The sequence below is a fragment of the Megalops cyprinoides genome, chromosome 1 (assembly GCF_013368585.1).
Source record: "Megalops cyprinoides isolate fMegCyp1 chromosome 1, fMegCyp1.pri, whole genome shotgun sequence".
Classification (NCBI taxonomy): domain Eukaryota; kingdom Metazoa; phylum Chordata; class Actinopteri; order Elopiformes; family Megalopidae; genus Megalops; species Megalops cyprinoides.
In genome coordinates this window covers 61,247,678-61,266,636 of record NC_050583.1, presented here as the reverse complement: position 1 = coordinate 61,266,636, position 18,959 = coordinate 61,247,678, and the positions used below count along the sequence as shown (strand labels likewise).

Here is an 18,959-nt window from a genome sequence, read left to right as displayed (position 1 = left end):
TTTGATTTTTGGTACAGTAAATGATAAAAAAAATCATAAATGCAATACTGTGAGTATCTACCCTTTAAAACATTTTCAGTTGGCTTCCTCAGTTAACACAGCTTGATTATTTATTCAATAGATTGGTGTTGGAGATGAACACCAACCATACTAAACACATACTTGGGGAAACAAACAAAAAAAAAACTTGAGTAATGTATTTGCTTTAATCCTTTTTAGCAGCACAAATACACCTCCAACAACACTTTAAGATCATAAAGGAATTAAAGCAGATTTCTGTCAAAAAATGGCACACCTGTATCAGAGCACAATTAATAATTATACCAAATTAGATTAACTGAGCCCAGCTGTAGCAAACACCAGCAAACACAAATAGTCCCCAAAGCAAGACTGACACCACTGTCATGAAGGCTTCGGTTTTCTGGAGAAATGGAAACGATGAGCTGCCATTGGCCACTAGATGGCAGTGTTTGCTTCACCGTTCTCCTTAAAACTCTAATTGTGCTCTTGTTTTCCGTCCTCATTTGCACTTCTAACCTCTGGCTAAGGTCCCGTACAATATTTCAACAAGATGCACACACAGAGTCCGTTATCAAAACCCTAATTAAATCTACCATTGATTAGGAGCAATATTTTTGTCTACATAGCTATCCTGCAAACAAGACATCAGTCTTAATGACATACATTCAAAGAGATTTCTCTAAAAACAATTGAATAAAGTTTACATTTTCAGTGTGTGTCATCAACACCAAACAATGAGCTAGTAAATCATGAATATAATTCCAAAGGTTAAAATATTTGCTTTTGTGAAAGATGGCATCTATATGACCATAAGAAGTAATTGATTTTTTTTTTTTAATCTGGCAGAGGCACTAGTCCCATTACAGACCCAGTCTGAGCTAAAACTGCCATTTCTTGTATTGCCTGCGGTTTAGTTATAAAGATCTACATCAAGTACTCTTGTAAAGACAGCAAAAGCCAGAAAATCAGCCATTAATATTTTATTGCCTATTTTGCTCAGTATTCATAATTTAACATAAAGCATACCCAAGGGCTTAGATTCTAAAGAACAGTCCATTTATGCTGAAGAAATGATTCACAACTGATTCCACTCCTGCTGTGGTCGGGGCTGCCGGTGATTAACGTAGTTATGAATTAATCAAAGCCGTGGAGGTGATGGCACTAAAAGCGAGCTGAAATTAACGTGGAAGATAATTACCGCAACAACCCTGCAAACCTTCCTGAGGAGTGCTGAATCAGCCGGAGTCCAGCTGGCCCCCCTCAGACCCACCGCTGTTTGTGCAGGATACCAATCATTTAAACGTCTGGGAGCTGAGAAGAGTCATCCATCCGCACTAAGAATGGAGATGAGCGAATTTCCAAAGCGGGCCTCACTAGAAACGCCACACTCTGTCAAGGTAGGGAGGGGGTTGCCCTCGAAGCTCACCATTCCCAAGGTAAGAGCGGAACTAGAGGACGCATTCAAGTCCTGCCACATTCACGCGGTGTTCGCACACTGAATGAAGGCGAGACTGAAGGGCTACGTTGGGGGAATTCAGAAGGATGCTTTAATGGCTTGTGACATTCGTGTTGAGACAGCTGCCATGCAGCTAAACAAAACTGTGATGAACGTTTATTCAGGTGTGAATGGGTATTCAGAAGCATGCAACACGCCAATGACCCCTATGAAATCTAGAGCAGCGCTTCCCAAACCTCTCTTGGAGGACACCTTGTCCTGCATGTTTTAGATCTCTCCCTGCTCCAACACAGCTGATTCAAATGATCAACTAGTTATGAACTCCTGAACATGCAGGACAAGGGGTCCTCCAGGAGAGGTTTGGGAAACGCTGATCTAGAGGATATAAAATCTCATAAAACAAAAGGAATATCTAAGTGGGAGAAATAATGAAGGTTCGACTGAATTGCTAGAAGATTAAACTCATGTATTTTTAATTCTCCTTTTCCTTCGAGACCTCTGCTTTTCGCTGCACATTGTGTCACGGAGCCCATTCTGCGATGCGTGTGGCCGAAAGAAGCCACATTGAACACAGATTACATGGACGCACTCCGGCAGCAGTCCCATGAGGCCGTGCGTTTGAGCTTCCCTGATGCCTGCTCTCCACCTGCACATGGAGGGAAGCTCCATCCTCTCCGGCCGAGCCCTGCCGTGCCACAGCTCCCCTGTCTCCTTGACACTCCTTCCAACAGCGGCTGCTGAACTCTCGACCCCTGAGTCCGGCAGAATGTTCCTCATTCTGTACACCGGAAGAACACGACCAGAGTCGCCGGGCTCCACTCCATCGAGATGAATGAATAGTTATGGCAGGTAGATGTGCTCTACTTCTCACCTGTGTATGATGTCCTATCCTATTGGCTAATGAGCCACACCCTACTAATTGAAGCCTGATTAAATACAGGTGTGGCTGAAGCAGAGCAGGAGGGAAGGCTTGTTTTGTCTCTGCTGTCGGTGTAGGCTGGTTTCTTCGTCTTTGGTTTGTTGTATTTTAAAATAAATTATTGTTTGTTTTAACCTTTTGTTCTTTTCTACTCATTTGTGAGCGAAGTGTCGGCCAGCTTCTCTACAAACACAGCTGCTTTACATGTTAGCAGCAAGCCTACGCTGTGTGCACATATTTAGCATAGCATGTTATCTTGACCAACGCCTTTACCCTGGCCAGCTTACATGATATTCCGCAGACGTTCACCGCGTTGGCATTTAGAAAAGCAGTGCCATGGGTGTGATTCAAAGCCACGATTCTGTGTTCTACGGTCCTGTGGTCTAATCACCGCTGCACACAGCAGCGGGTCTAATGCAGACCTGGCCTATCTTCTGCACGCGCTCAGTCCCCACTCACCACAATTATTCTGCTTCAAAATGGCCCTGCGGGAGCCTGTCTGCAGCAGACAGAGAAAATGAATATGTCCACCTTAATCCATTAGTTCTGTGAGTGTTTACCCTCAGCGTGTGCTGGCTCACTGGAGATTGTTTACCTGTGGGAATATATCAAGAAATGACCTGAACATTAGACATTACATATTGAAAAGTTCACTGACTGGAGTGAAACATAACGTGCTTAAATAAGCACAGAGAAACAGTGTGCTTCGTCTGGTGTCAACATCTCTCTTCACTGTACCTGTCAGATAGAACTTGTTTGTACATAACAAATCTGATGTATTGTAAGCCATGCCATTGGGTAATTTGTGTGTTCATCTACTCAGTCCTATTTCTGATAAAAAGGATTTTTTTTTCTGGGAAAGAAGCTCAGTTTTGTCATTTAATGAACTCCAGAGAAAAAAAATATTGCCTGTGTCTCAAGTTCAATTTAAACCTATCATCTGTTTTCAGCTGCACAACAAATGCACATTTTTCACCTCTGAAATGCTTGTGTGGTTATCAGAGCTAAACAATTGCCCAGTCGTGCTGGCAAATTACCTTTTATGTTCACATTGTATCTACTCCAAACCTAATACAAAATGGTTATAATATGTCATCTTACAATAGCTACTGGAAAACAATTTAGGTAGATTCAACTGAAGGAGTAACTACTTATATTTCATGGATTGCACAAGGATTTTGAAATGTAAAACAATATATAAATAATCTCTAAAACTGTCTTTTGCTCCATGTAGTTTCACAAAGGCATACACACAACCATTTTGCCGGGTCCTTAACAAAAACGGAATAACACCAAATAATGCAAAACAATCTGAAATGAAAACCTGCACACAGGGAGGCCGACACTGGCAGCATAACAGCAGTGTACAGGTTTTCTTTTCTGATTTTGTCTTTTCTGTCTTGATCTATCAGTTGTAGTTTATATATACTATATGCTTAACTACGTTACTTGTATGCCAGACTATATATTTCAGTCGCAAGATGAGTTAAATGGTGCGTATATCTTCATACATGAAAGATATTACATCTGACATAGCATATGTAATTGACATCCTTATTGTCCTACCAAGTGTGCTTGGAATTGACAGCGTGTAAACTTTATCCAGTGTTTTTTTCTTTAAATTGTTCTGAATTAATGGATAAATGACGGGGAAATACGAGGTAATAATCATGTCGCTTCTCCTGGTTCAAATAAATAATTTTTTTCTGGCATTTAGACATAATGGAAAAGACAGAAGTAATAACGTCAGGTGTTATGTATAATAGCAGTCCCTTTGTTTAATATAGAAGAAAAGCGTATGCAATTAACTGAAAATTTGAAATGACTGAGCAAAGGTTAGAGATATATTAGAGCACCTCAACTTCAAGCAATAAATGAAATAAATGGGAAGCAATTTCTGTGCAAATGTTGCACATTGACAAATGCACCTTATATCTCCCTTCCATTGTGAGCGCTTAAATTGTCTCATACTTTTTCAAATTGAAGTCTAAATCATCGCTTAATCTAGTTCAGCTGGGATCCATTTTCGCGGCTATCCTTTAATTTGTTTGTCTTCGTCATCTGCAGAGTTTCCTAAGGGGAGATATTTCTCCATCAATAAACATCAATCATTCCCTCCGTTTTCCTCTCTGGCATCATTATACGTTATTCCCGCCTCTTCGCGCGCATCTGCATTACATTAACTAGATGTAAAAGAACGGAACCCCCAAGGGTTAACACATCCAAATCTCATTTTGGTGCTATTATCTAAGACGTCCAACTCTTGACAGCGCTCATGATTGAATTTTTTCTGCGTCCTCCACTGCATACTATCGGTCAAAGTCACACATATATGAGAAATGGGACGTAATCATTGTACTGTATAGGCCTAATGTCTGTTCGTCATCTTCATTATCAAGTGCTGCAGCTAACAAACTATTGAAGATCCTCTTGCAGAATACACCTCTACTCTACGTATTCTCGTAATATATACACTTATCACTGCCACAGTGATCCAAATTAATGATGTAACCAATGCATTCTCTTACGGAGAATATTTGACGTCACAGGGAATAAAATCATCTAGCTATGCAAACTATTATATGTTGACAAATAAACAGGACGTGTTGAAGTTTATAAAGCGCAAGAAGTCAACCAACATTAAAATATTTTATTAAAATGGCATCATTTGTTCACAACATGCAAATACTTGTTCATGCTGTCCAATAAACCTTAACCTAAGCAAGTAAACTGCGTTCCTTCGGAGAGGTTCATGAAGTTTGCCATGGGGCCATTATTGGACAGTAATTCAGGCACATTTTCAAAAACCGCTATATCAAATAAATAAACAAACAATGGATATGCTCAGCCCCTCATTTACAACCCAAATGCATCATGGTCCGTTTTCTGTCTCACTCTCTTGACAAATGTCATTTTCGGGGGGACAAAAATAAGGGCGCTCCCATGCGGCGCAGTTACTCCTGGCAGCTTCCAACCAGCGCGGACATCCCTAAAAGTCTGCTACAACAGATCTGGAGTAATTCTTCCGTTTATAGCGCCATTACTAACGCATTTGTTTTCTTCGTAATTCGACTTTCGTCTTTGATTATCCAATTGTATAGGACGAGGGAAATCATATTTTTGTGACGTTTTGTTTGCTTGTGACTTCGTTTTTTCCCATCATTTTCACTGATGTACGCCGTTGTGAAATATTCCAACCCCTCTGTGCGATGGCTATAGGTGGAAATAATCGCGAATAAGTGACGTGCGATATGCACGTTCCCAATATGAGGCAACTTGTTCACAGGGACAGCATCTGTAGCGAAGAACAGACCAAACGGGAGCGAGTGGTGAATGGGCTGTATTTATAACACGCGGAACTTCTAAGAAATCAAGAGCGCAAGAAGAGGGACGGCATTTAGGACAAAATAGATGTGGATGGTTTCTTACAACGAAAACCACTTCGTGATCGTTACTTGTCGTGGATGATGTGACAACAGGACAATGCCGAGGAAACGACACGACATCAGATCCGGTTGTAGAAAGAAATAATACTTGAACTCTAGTGGACCTTTGCACCATGAAATCTGTCTTTTACAGCCACTTCTTCATCCTCCTCCCTTGGATTTTGATCGTAATCATCATGATCGACATGGACACCAAGAAGACTGTCCGACGCACAGCCCATTTCTACCTCTCTCACTTTGGCAAGCCGCAGCGCGCCCCTCTGCCAACGATTTATGCCATCACCCCCACGTACGGCAGAGCGGTGCAAAAAGCGGAACTCACGCGTTTGTCGAACACGTTTCGCCTGGTTCCCCAGTTCCACTGGATCGTGGTGGAAGACTCGAGCGCTCGCACAGAGCTGGTGTCGCGCTTCCTCGCTCGCTCGGGGCTGCCGCACACTCACCTGCACGTTCCCACGCCTCGCAGGTATAAGCGGCCGGGGATGCCCCGTGCTACCGAGCAGAGAAACGCAGCTCTGGGCTGGCTGCGGCTGCATCGCTCGCCCAAGGATTCAGGAGTAGTGTTCTTTGCAGATGATGACAACACATACAGCGTGGAGCTATTTGATGAGGTACATATGAAGATACTTTTATTTAAACAAACAAACAAACAAACACGGAACCGTTCTTTCAGATAGATTATATATTATGAATCATTAGCTGCATTAGTTCGCCGCGGCTTATTTCTTGCTGTTTTCACTTTTAATTCAAATCGCATTCCAAATGGATGAATTTCATTAGCACGTTTCCTTTCATTCGTCAGAAATAATTTGAGTATGTTTCAAGCGATGAAAGGGATTTTCTTTTGGTCTGTTTATGATTTCATGTTTATGATTTCCTGTTTTATCCTATGGATTAATATGCTGCAACTGTGCACGACTGTCATCCGATATGAAAACATGAAGGATTTCCCCCGAAAAGCGCGCATATCGTTAATGTCCCCGCAACTCAGATACTCCACGGTTGAAATACTCGCCGGGTTCTTTTTAGCAGACAAAGTTATATTGAGCGATTCCCATTACGCTCTAAATGAACACCCCGAGCCGGGACCGCAGCTAGAAAGAAAGCAGTCTTATCGGATTTTGATGATTGCTAACTGTAGATGAAGTATTACGTTCATGTATTGACAAAACTAATTGCTAACATTGTGCTGGACCGGAAACAATCAATGTGATTTTACTCATTAGACTTTGTATGGAACCTATTATTTACCTAAAAAATTGGCTATACATTATTGTTTAAACGCATTGAGTGATTTCATCAGTTAAACAATAACTCACGATCAGTGACCTTCAGTGAATCTTATTCCTAGATCTGCCTCCCATTCATTCTGTAGATAACCAAATTTATAGTGGGTGACAGCTTAACCAACATACTCGAGAGTGGAATTAAAAAAAGAATCTCCACTTGTCTCTGCTGTCTCTATCTCCACTTCGGGGATGCAGAAATCTCCTTGCATCCACAGCACTGAGTTGAAGATACTTATACGCTAAAAATAAACAAAGTGCAGTCCACTGCTGTAACATTAGGGCTCCTCCCCAAACGCATAAATCTGACACTTTCAAGATGAAGCATATTCAGTGAAGATTTCTGGCGGTGTAGATAATACACGCAGAAAATAGTAGCTGTTCAAGAAATGCAAATGCTGGTAAAAGCCTGGTTATGTTCATGATGTTTCCCCACATTCTGTGAAGGCTACAAATGGTGGAGCAGCATATTTCATGGCATGAGTAAATGGAAGTGGAGGGGGGGGTTAGTGGTCAGCTATTAAATTGTACGGTTGTGCATGTGCATTTGGCCTGGGGCAGCCTTAGTTACAACAGAGGAGTAACGAACGGACACGTGAACAGACTGCCCTTCTCTTCTTTGCCGCAGGGCTGATGCACTGGGTCAGTTTAGGCCAGTCTGTCAATCTGAGCTTTATTCTGCCTCTCCAACACTGTCCAGCCTGCTGCTAGACATGGAGCATCCTTTGCGGGGAGTGGGGGGGGGGGGGGGGCAGTGTGTTGCCTGAAGACTCTTTTTAAGCCCAATCCATTACTGCACCGCAGCGGCAAAAGCCTTCGTTTCATTCCCACTTCATTTCTGATCTAATTCAGCTCTGTTCTGCACCCCCAGCCAGGCGTATTAACAGCACAAAGAAAAGCCTTGATTAGAATAGCGCACAAGATGTTGAGGAATAATGAGCCCACATTTTAATACAAATATCAATAAAGCCTTAGCACCACAGCGGAAATCATGTTTATTATTTGTAATTGAAGATTAGCTTGAATCTATTTAGCCGACCCTCTCCAGATAAGAGCTGAATTGTCCTTTTAAACAGATGAAGTAGATGGCTGTATAAACATATCTGCCTGAAGCTCAAATAGACAGAGTGTGACTATCTCAGACTTGCTACACCTCCAAGGAAATTAAATGCATCTAATATTCTTTTAATTTAATGTATGATCCCTTATCTGCTATTACCACATTGATTCCCATTTAATGTAAGCATTACGGAGGAATGACCTTTGAACTGTGCTTTGCAGATCACTGAGAATGGATCTAAATGGTTTATGCAAATATATGCTTTATGAGTCTTGGTGTTGCTGCAGTTTGTTGTCTTGAGTTTGTGAGGACTACAGACATGGAGTAGTGCGTAGTCAATAGTTACACACCCTGACATTAGCTAACCTTGTGATGAACACCATCATAATTGTATAGGGAAGAAATACGGGCTCTGAAAACATATCTTACAGAAGGGATGTCACAGGATCCCTTGCTAATATATATTAATATATATCAATCATTAACCATACTGTCAATCATGTTGCTCTCTACAGATGCGGTCAACCCGGCGGGTGTCAGTGTGGCCAGTGGGGCTGGTGGGAGGGCGCCGTTATGAGCGCCCCCTGGTGGAGAAGGGCCGAGTGGTGGGCTGGTACACTGGCTGGAAGGCCAACCGGCCTTTCCCAATTGACATGGCAGGTAAGAGCTGGCAGCTGTTGGGCTACAGCAGCATTGCGGATAGGCGAGGCTTAAATCACACAGCGCTGCGCTGTGGATGAACAAGAAACAGAATTTCCTTGACACAGCGACGTAAACTAGAAGATCCTAACAATTAGCCTTGTCGCCGTGAATCTGAATTCTTTGGCCGAGGACAGTCACAGGGTTTATGTTACTAATGACACAGGGCACAGTAAATTATTCAGCAGGATTTTCAACAGAAAATTACGTCCCCTGACAGCCTCACAAAGCGGTTTTCACACTGACAATCCAGGCAGGCTTCTGTGCTTTACAATGTCATAAAGCCCGTCTGAATATTTTATCTACTGGGGACTTTTCAAAAAGGCTATTTAACAGTCCATAAGAGTCAACTGCACAGTACTTAAGGAGGCCCTTTGGAATATAATGTCATTGAGAGATGGGGAAGAAAAAGCAAAACCTCTTAGTATCAAGGTGAGCAGAGATGCGGAGGGCTCCCAGGACCTGAGAGGGAAAAGGCCATGGCTGTCACACCTGACTGGCTTAATTCCTGTCAGATGTGACCATTGTGCTGAAGTACGCAGGGGTCCTTACAGTGTCCTATGATGGACTGCTCGGCCATTTGGCACAGCAGGCTAAACTCTCTTACCAGACTAACTAGAACGGCGTGTTCTGTGGTTCGCAGTAACCACAGTAGCTTAAAGCAAAAGTTTTTGTTGCTTTTTATGTTGGAGACCGTGGGCTTTTTTTTTTTTTTTTCATACTCAGGTAAATGTCCTCACCGGGTGACATGGGGTTGCCTCTGGGACGCATACTGTCCCCCGACACCTGTCTGGATCCCAGCACAGATTGGAATGTAATTAAGCAAATAATCAGCAAGGTATATCAGCGCAGCTTAATATGAGAGAAGGTGGAATAAGATAAGTGTATGAGCCTTTATTCTGTACGTCAGTGTCGCGGAGCTGTGCACCACCAAGCTCCAGACATCCCGGGCCCCGAAGCCAGCCGCAGGATGCTGTTAATAAATGCCTGATAACAGAGGACTGGCTCATCAGCAGCCTCATGTCACCCCGCTTCAACTCCCAACCCCCCCCCCCCCCCCCCCACCCCCCCACCCCCACCCCCCTCCTCCTCCTGCAGAAATTAGAGATCACACTCTCATTAATGGTTCTTACCCACCACTATTACATTGAATGCATTAACTGCCGAGAAGGGGAGATGCACCTTATTCTAGCGTAAGGCTTGCATCGGCTGAAAAAGGGATTTTGTCTCCGGCAACATGATTACCATCCATCTCTTGAATTTTGAGCAAGACCGTATACTTTAGTAGTATTGTGTATTGTTTCCACAAGCCCTGATACAATTCGCCAGGCAGCGGAGAATGAAACAATATACTGTAATTATTTTCGTTCTCAGTGGATCTTTGTAGGGGGCTATATGAGCACAACACAAGGAAACATTCAGAACAGCCTTTTCACTACACAATATCCTTTGTGTCTTCTGACAGTGTCAGAATAAAAACCTCAGTAGCGGTTGCTTATTTAAAGTATTTCTAGCACAGAAACTGCAGCCTCTGTAAACAGCCTCCACAGCCACATCTGAACCACATGAACAAACCATGCAAGGAGCACAGCACTGACCGATCAAAGAAATGGTTGATGCAAGTGACACATAAAGCAAATGGCCGTGCAGGTTATGAAATGACTAATAGGTACAACATCGCTGATCACAGCAGAACCATTCCAGAGCTCTGACGTTTGTGAGACAGTCATGCTTTGACGTGCCAGGATATATACTACCAACACAAACTACGCTTCTCATCCAGACTAGGCTCGGTCACCACAAGGATGGGAGTTTGACCTCCAAAAGATTTCGGCCTTATCATCACCAGCCATTATCCTCATTGCGATTTTGCAGTCACACAGACAACTAAAGCACTTGAAAGAGGATTTCAAGGGTCCTTGAAAACACACCACCCTAGCTCAAGCTAAAAGAAATGCCTTTCTCATGGCAACATTGATAATCCCTGAAGCATCATTACAGTTTCACAGGCAAGACAGTCAATTTGAAAGAATGTAAAAGAAAGTGTGAAGGATAGACTCCAGCAGAGTGTGTCTTTATCTTAAATACTAAGCTACGATAGTGGTCTCACTGGTTAGCCCCTGTCATTGAACAGCTGGCTTTTTAGTTTCTGTTGCAGCCGATTGGTCCATTGGCCAGACTGTGGATTGAAAACAGACGGCGGATTCCCGGGGGTTTGAGCAGATAGCCACAGCAGGCGAAAGGGAAAGAAACTGAATCCCTTTAACTGTGTTCTGTAGGCTTTGCCGTGAACCTCCAGGTGGTGTTGGAGAACCCCAGGGCCCTGTTCAAGCGCCTGGGATCAAAGCCCGGCATGCAGGAATCGGATTTCCTCAAGCAGATCGCCAAGGTGGAGGACCTGGAGCCCAAGGCGGACAACTGCACCCGGGTCAGCCTTCGCGCCTCTGCTCCCATCACGGCGTCCGCCTCTTGTCCCTGTGTGTTTGTGTGGTCGTTACCATCGCCGCTGCTCTTTCTCCTCCTTTCGTCACCGTCATCGTCACTGTCGACGTCGTCATCGCTCACTGTCACAACGATCATCGGTTGTTTTCATCTCTCAGGGACGAATTTGATGGGCTGGATCGGATCACAGGCCACAGTACATCAAACTGACACAGAATTACATGGCAATCTCACACAGAAAAGATAAATAACTGTACGCCAGTCCTTAAACTATACCTCACCATACCAGGTACCTATCGTATTCGGTGGATGAGTGTAGCTGTATACCACTTGTATTTATTTATCAACAATATTATCCGCTACAATAATCACCAGTAACCGTGCAAGTGACAAATGCAGATCAGGTTTTTTTTTTTGTGTGCAGCTTCTTCCAGAAGTACTTGCCACTTGAAAAGTGCAATTGATAACCAGCATTAAAACTACATTTGAGAGATGGACATGGCCTTTTCATAGTGGGTGGGACTGCAGGAGAGAGTGTAGAACAGGTGTTCATTGAGAGATTTGTGGTCCCTTGGCTCCCAGATTAAACTCCAGCACAAAGATTGGAGGACTCAGGGAAACCATCTGAGCGGAGCTGATAAGTGCAGGGTGCAGTCTAGCCCTTTCACACAGAATAAATTACACTTAAACCCAGCTCAATGTGTTTAATATTATAGAACCAATTATTTAAACATTACATGACACTGATTTGACAGAGTAAATAATTAGTCACGTAGAGTGGGAGACCATCAACCACAAATTGGTGCACACACATACACCCACACTCTTCCCTTTCTGCCACGGATTTTGAACTTCGTCTGTGGTTAAATGCTGGTGAGAGCCGGGCCTCCCTTAAAGCGCTGCTCACGGCGGCGTCAGGCGCTGCAGCGGCACGATGCCGCTCGTCATTAGGCCTGCAGACGTCAGCGGCGTTGGGCGCGGGAGAGCGGGAGCAGCTGGGCTCGGGTTTGCCTCTGGGCCCACGGCGGATGAGCCGGTGCTTATTAACGTCAATCTGCCACGCTCCCCTCCGCGGCCCGGTGTGCGCGCACGCGCATGGGAAGCCTCCGCGCTGGTCGGTGCCGCCGCAGAGAGCTGTCGGAATGCGTTTGTCTCCGCGCGCCAGTCTTTCACACCGCATTCTGCTCCCCTTCCTAGAAAGTTCTCTGCCCCGATCCGCTTACCCGCAGCACTGCTGCCGACATCCTAAAGGCTGTCCTCTTCTCCCGCTGCCAGAAACTGCCAGTGGCCTTCCACATTCTCCTGTGTTATAAGAGAGGGCGTAGATATATATACGGGATGTATAGGAAGGCTACAACAACTGACAGCGTGAGCCCCAAGTATGTCTCACGTCCCACATGATTAGCACAGAACCTGAGGTGAGCGCGCAGCCCTGGCACTGCATCCAGTAATTACCAGCAGGGGGACACCCTTCAGTGCTGCAGACCACGTTACGCAAGGAGGGTATTCCTTTTTCACAGCTCAGTGTGTGTTTGGGATATAACAATTCATAGCTGAATGAGGAGAGGCGAAAGGACAGAATTAGAATACATAGGAAATTGTGGCTATTTTTCCAGCCTATTCTTTTTGTGAGGTTCCTATTTCTGGGAGTTCCTCGAGAAGCATCACAGCTGGGATGAGAGCTACCATTGTGCTTATTGCAATACGGAAGAAAAATCTGACAGAAACGTGCACCCAAATCTAGCTAACTGTTCGCCTGTGGTGGAAACTGACCGCGAACTGATCAGGATACATTCACAGGCTGGCGTGCCCTGGTGTCTTCTAGTGTCTGGGTTTTTACCGCTGTGGTCACCTGATCTCTGTAGGAGTGTTCTGACCCCTCCTCTGCGCTGGTTTAGATTTGTAACTCTGCTCTCCTTTCCCCCCCGCAGGTCCTGGTGTGGCACACCCGCACGGAGAAAGTGAACCTGGGAAACGAGCCCAAGCACTGGCAAGACTCGGTCCAGATCGAGGTTTAGCGGGCTGAGCCAGTCCTGCCGTACCCCTTCGGGACGCCATATCCTCACCGTTCCACGTTTGCCAAAAGAGGAGGGAGGTCAGAGAGTTCTTCTTGTCTTCATTCGAGTGTTCACGTGGTGTGCAGAACAGTCCTCGCCGCTCTTCTGAAACGAACGACACCTTCGACTTCGACTTCATTTCGGTGGCACAGGGGAGGAGCCGCGGCACTGCGCATCTTTATTTCGGCAGATTCTGTGCCGGTCGCTACGCCCAGGGTGGAGGGCTGCGCTGTCAGTTTTACATACAGTGAATAAACCTGAGAACAGTTACAGCTGTCTTTATTCTGAACGACCCTCCTTTAAAATAATGAAAAAAAAAACAGAACAGGGACAAAGGAAGCTTTACGAGACGTCAGAGGAAAGGATCACGCGATATTTCATGGCTATTCACTGTTTAATGCACAGAAATAACATTTTTTTATCTGTACTAGGCACCAGAAAATGTAAACACATTACAGAAATAAACCTGGAGGACGAGGTATGAAACCTTTCCTTACTGACGGGCAGAGAGACCCTGTCTATGTTCGTAGAAACTCTGCTGCAGCATTTAATCTAAAGTTCGCCTGGATGTGTGTTCGTTGCTTTCCTTTCCCTCCCAGATTTCCAATTCACACCCGGCAATGCCCTGTCTCCCAGTCTTCAGTCATCCAGGTTTATTTTGACCTTGCTAACTGTGCTTCTCTGTAATGCGCACAATAAACAATCACAATAAGATGAACTAATTGTTTCAACTGAAGAGGTGGTCAGTGGAACAAAGCAATGGTCACAGCTTCCTTGGATATCTCTATTTATGGTAACATACAGTACATTTTCTCATATGATATCATCAAGGGGGATTGCCGGGGCACGGGAGCTTATACACATGAGAGAGGAATTCACAGACATGATAGCCATTTCTCTTCCATTTAAATACTATTATTCACTATTGATTTGGTAATGATATATTAGACGCCTTTATAATTGGTCCAGCAGCTTCTTCGCTGATATGCTTAAAAAAACAAAAGAAAAAAGAAAAGAAAAGAAAAAAGAAAAAAAAGTTGTTTTTAAATAAGATGGACAATGCTGCCAGTCTGTATACAGCTTCACGCTCCGGCCACTCAATCAATACACACCGACCGGGCGGAGCCAATATTCTCCCGAGCATTAACGGTTGGAAACGAGAAAAAAAACGCGTGTCAGTACGTGGATAAAACTCGGGCTTGTGGACGGCGTGGGAGGGGCTGACGGGCCCGGGGCTCCACCCACTGCCGGCACCCCGCCCGGCCCCCCGACGTTCACTTCCACAGCTGCGTGCTGAGGGTCTGGCCCGAGGGCGGCCCCGCCCAGCCTCCCATGGCGGCGCCTGGCTGTCCAAAGCCCATGGCCCCGCCCGCGCCGTTCAGGCTCATTCCAGACATCTGCTGGTTCATCTGAAACACACACACAGGGCCTCAGCATCAGAGCAGCCCCCTGGCATCAGAGCAGCCCCCTGGGCTGTGATGTTACTTCCATCTTAACAAGTACGTTTATTAGCTGTTTAAAAAAATGCTGGTGCTGTAGCTGGCTTTACGCAGACAAATTGCTCAGATCTGTTAATGACCTCTGCCGCCCGCCTTCACGCTTGATATGCAAGTCCGTAAAAACCATAACAACAACAACGCTCAGCTCTTTTGAGACAAGGGGAGCAATGCTAATAAGCCACTTAATTTCTTCCTTAGTGTGGGGCTATTATGAGCATGCATTAATATTTGAAATTTTCACACAAGATCCTATTCACCAGCAGAGGAAGAACATATCGGTCGAGGAACTCTTGGTAAGACTCCAGGTTTTTAACTCTGCTCAAGTGTTAAAATGATGAATGACGTGCCTCTGCTGATGTGATTCACCTAGCATTGAAAGATACACCATATGGACAAAAGTATTTGGCCACACCTGTTTTTCAGGGTTTGGGCTAGGCCCTTTATCTCCAGTGAAGGGCAATCTTAATGCTTCAGCATACCAAGACATGCTATGCTTGCTTCCAACTTTGTGGCAACGGTTTGGGGAAGGCCCTTTTCTATTCCAACATGATTGTGCCCCAGTGCACAAAGCAAGGGCTATAAAGACATGGTTTGGTGAGTTCGGTGTCGAAGAACTTGACTGGCCCACACAGAGCCCTGACCTCAACCCCATCGAGCACCTTTGGGATGAACTAGAACGGAGATTGCGAGTCAGTCAGGCCTTCTCGTCTAACGTCATTGCCTGGCCTCATAAATGCTCTACAGATTGAATGGGCATAAATTCCCACAGAAACACTTCTTGTGGAAAGCCTTCCAAGAAGAGCGGAAGCTGATATAGTTGCAAAACCAACTCCATGTTAAAGTATATGTATTTGAATACAATGTCATTACAATGTAATGGTCAGGCGTCTGAATACTTTTGTCCGTATAGTGTATCAGACTCTCTGTGCTGGTGTTGAATCTGTGGCAGAGGAGAGCCGGGCGTTTGGGGACACCCACCTGGCTGATGTTCCACTGGCCCTGCTGGCCGGGCTGCATGGCATACATGTTCTGCGCGGGCACCACTCCCGCTGGCATGCCGCCCGCCTGCGGCCCCATCACCCCGGGGGCCAGTCCCATCACCCCCGTCTGCGCGCCTCCCATGAAGCCGTTGGGCATCGTCATGCCGACCATCATGCCCGCGTTCTGGCCCATCATGGCCCCGCCCTGGCCCATGACGGCACCCATCATGGTGGTGGGGGGCATGGCGGCGCCCATGGCTGGGAAGGCCTGGAAGTTGGAGGGGGGCTGGGCGGGGAACTGCATCTGAGAGGGTCCCATGAACATGGCAGCTGGAAGAAACGAACAGCAGCAAAAAGAACAACAACAACAACGTTGGACGTCCGCTCCGCGGCTTTCTCCTGCAAGCGAACTACTTCTTCAAAGTTACAGAGGAAGCCAACAAAACAGGACCGGCTGAAAGTGCTCATTAAAGTCCAGCCGGGAGGAAAAGCAGCGGACTGCATCTATAAATGGCAACACTTTCATTTCATTTTGTGAGCCTGTGAGAATGTCTGCTTTTAAGTGTGACGGTAAAGGTGAGGACTCCCGGCAGACTCAAATCCTGTTCAGCAGAACCAAAGTGCAGAGACGAGCGGCACTTAAATAATTGATCCGTCCAAATTTGAAGACTTTTAATTTGACAGCGTCACAAAGCGTTTCCCTGCTCAATATTACTGTCTGTGTGGACTGTGGAAATTCCACCGCCTGTTAGAGGATGTGACGCACGTCTGATAATGACAGCCAATTGTTTTATCATTATGTTATTCAGCTGGTGCTAGAAAGTGCTCCCCAGGACAACTTTACAGCATGCAGCTCATGTGCACAAATTAATAAATAAGTGTGAACAGTGGTAAAGTAAGAGCTGATCATTAGTCAACATATGTAACTCCACAAAACAATATTTAATCACACACAAACACACACACACATACTATATATGTAATATACCCATAAAACATGTCTATAAATATGTCTATGTGCATTTGTATATGCATGTGTGCATATAGGGGCTTTTCTGTGTATGTCTGTCTGAGTGTGTGTGTGTGTGTGTGTGTGCACATGTAAGCGTGTGAGTGTGTGTCTGTGTGCATTTGTGTGTGTGAGTAAACACACGTCTGTGTTTGTATATGAGTGTGTGTCTGTCTGTGTCTGCGTTTCTGTGTATGCAAGTGATCGTGTCTGTTTGCATATGTGCAAGTGAGCGTGTCTGTATGAGTAACCCTGTGTGTAGGTATGTGTGTGTGTGTGTGTGTGTGTGTCTGTGTTTGTGCCTGTGTGTCGGTCAGTGAGCGGTTGTCTGTGAGTGCTCGTGTGTGTGTGTCCGCAGAGTCAATCGTATCTATATGACTATATGACATTTCTATATCATATATATATATATAGTCACAGTACCAGGGGCGGGCTGCTGGCCCATGCTGCTGGTGCTGTACAAAGACAGGATGGAGTCCTTGGAGAGGGGCTTCTTGGCCGAGTCTTCCGCTTTCGAGCCGCTCTCGCTGAAAAGGTCCAGGTCTCCCTGGGCGGGGGCTGAACTTCCAGCTCCTGCTGTTGCCGGGGCAGCCGGGGCTTTACTGGAGCTGGCCTGAGGGCGGAGGGGACAAAGCCAAAACGTGGCACCGTCACGCGTGTGTCACCGCGGAAACACCCGGGACTGCTGCATCACTGGCTGCGCACCTGTCAAAACCCATTCCCTTCTTCGAGAAATCACCTGTCAGCTGGCAGAGCATTTCTGAAATGCAGGCCCTTACTGCGTGACACGGGCATTTGGAAAAAACAAACAGCGCATAAGCAATGAGGCCCAGTAAGCGTCTTGAAAAAATGCATCAATTATACCGCGATTGTGACGAGCTGTCTGGGTTGAACAGCAACACAAAATCTCCCACTTAATGAGTGAATTGGGCAGGAATCAGACAGCAGGCACGCAGCTGCTGCAGTTAGGTTCATTACAGAGGCATGATGGGACACGAGAACAGCGGAGTCCAGGGAAAGCTGCCATTCAGCACCAGGTTCTTAGACAGCCTCTCCTCCGTGTGACATCATAGACTGGGAGGTGCTCTTATATTTTAGATTCTTCAAAGTGGCCAAAAAATGCTTTTTTAATTAAAAAAAAAAAAGAAATTCATACATAGACAAATATAAATATTTAAACTGATGCCTAAGAAACAAATTTTAAGCATTTAAGTCTTTCTCTTATAGATCAAAATGTCTTTGACTGCATGTTTTCCATTATTTCACGTGTGTCCAAACTTTGGACTGACTGGTACTGCATGCATCTGCAGAAATGCTTATTAGTGTGCACTGTCCCTGTCAAGTAACTATAATGAATAAAAATGACTACTTTATGAAAATAAAAAGGTAATGGTGCAATGAATTGTTACTGCTTCAGTTCGTTGGTAATAGAGTGCTGTGGGGCAGGCCACGAACGGACCTGCTGTCACTTCCCCGGGGACTGATGGTACCCTACCTCTTCCCGGCTGGCTTCACATTTATACTGGACCCGGACTCGGGAATGCTCCACCACACCTGGCGTGAGCTGCCAGTTCACTCTGTGGGAGCTCAGAATCTTATAATGGAAGGCAGCAAGGCAAAGACCCATAATGCAGTCTGATAAGGGACATGCAGAAAGGAAACAGCATGTTTAAAAGCTTAGGTACAGCAGATGTGCAAAGTGAGGTTTAAAATACATGTATGCGCCACATGTCAAATACGCAAGACAGGGTATGACAGGCCAGGCATTATACTGACGCGATGAAAACCAATTCACGTCAACGTGCGTGTGCGTTACTCTGGCGATGGTGACAAACAGAGGAACACTGAAAGGGGTCCCGACAGAACGATTTCCCGCGATGACATGTGTGTCTCTCTCTATCTCTCTCTCTCTCTCTCTCTCTCTTTCTGTCTCAGCGTCTAATAGAATGTGATCTTTAAGGCTGCTCAGGGGGAGGTAAAAATCTCTCAGTATGAATAATGGAGAGGGGAGGGGAGGTGATGACAGATAGAACAAAACCTAAGCTTTACACTTAGAGCAAAGCTCATCCCAGCTGAGGAAGGTGG

The 18,959-nt window shown here is 45.3% G+C and overlaps 2 protein-coding genes across 4 annotated transcripts in view; one reads left to right on the top strand and one right to left on the bottom strand.

Moving 5' to 3' along the window:
• Positions 1–5,528: 5,528 nt before the first annotated feature.
• LOC118774131 (galactosylgalactosylxylosylprotein 3-beta-glucuronosyltransferase 2-like) lies at positions 5,529–13,347 on the top strand. Its single transcript, XM_036523292.1, has 4 exons — positions 5,529–6,453; positions 8,704–8,848; positions 11,167–11,315; positions 13,261–13,347. The coding sequence occupies exons 1-4, from the start codon at positions 5,956–5,958 to the stop codon at positions 13,345–13,347; spliced, it is 879 nt and encodes a 292-aa protein (XP_036379185.1). The 5' UTR covers positions 5,529–5,955.
• Positions 13,348–13,379: 32 nt separating this feature from the next.
• The window catches only part of LOC118774108 (stromal membrane-associated protein 1-like), a 50,033-nt gene continuing 44,453 nt past the window's right edge, over positions 13,380–18,959 (bottom strand). For all 3 annotated transcript variants that reach the window (XM_036523266.1, XM_036523273.1, XM_036523280.1), the window contains 3 exons: positions 17,298–17,487; positions 15,864–16,195; positions 13,380–14,795 (listed from right to left, as the gene is read on the bottom strand). In XM_036523266.1, the coding sequence (XP_036379159.1) occupies positions 14,661–14,795; positions 15,864–16,195; positions 17,298–17,487 (657 nt within the window). In that variant the 3' untranslated portion in view covers positions 13,380–14,660. The remainder of the gene's footprint in view (positions 14,796–15,863; positions 16,196–17,297; positions 17,488–18,959) is intronic.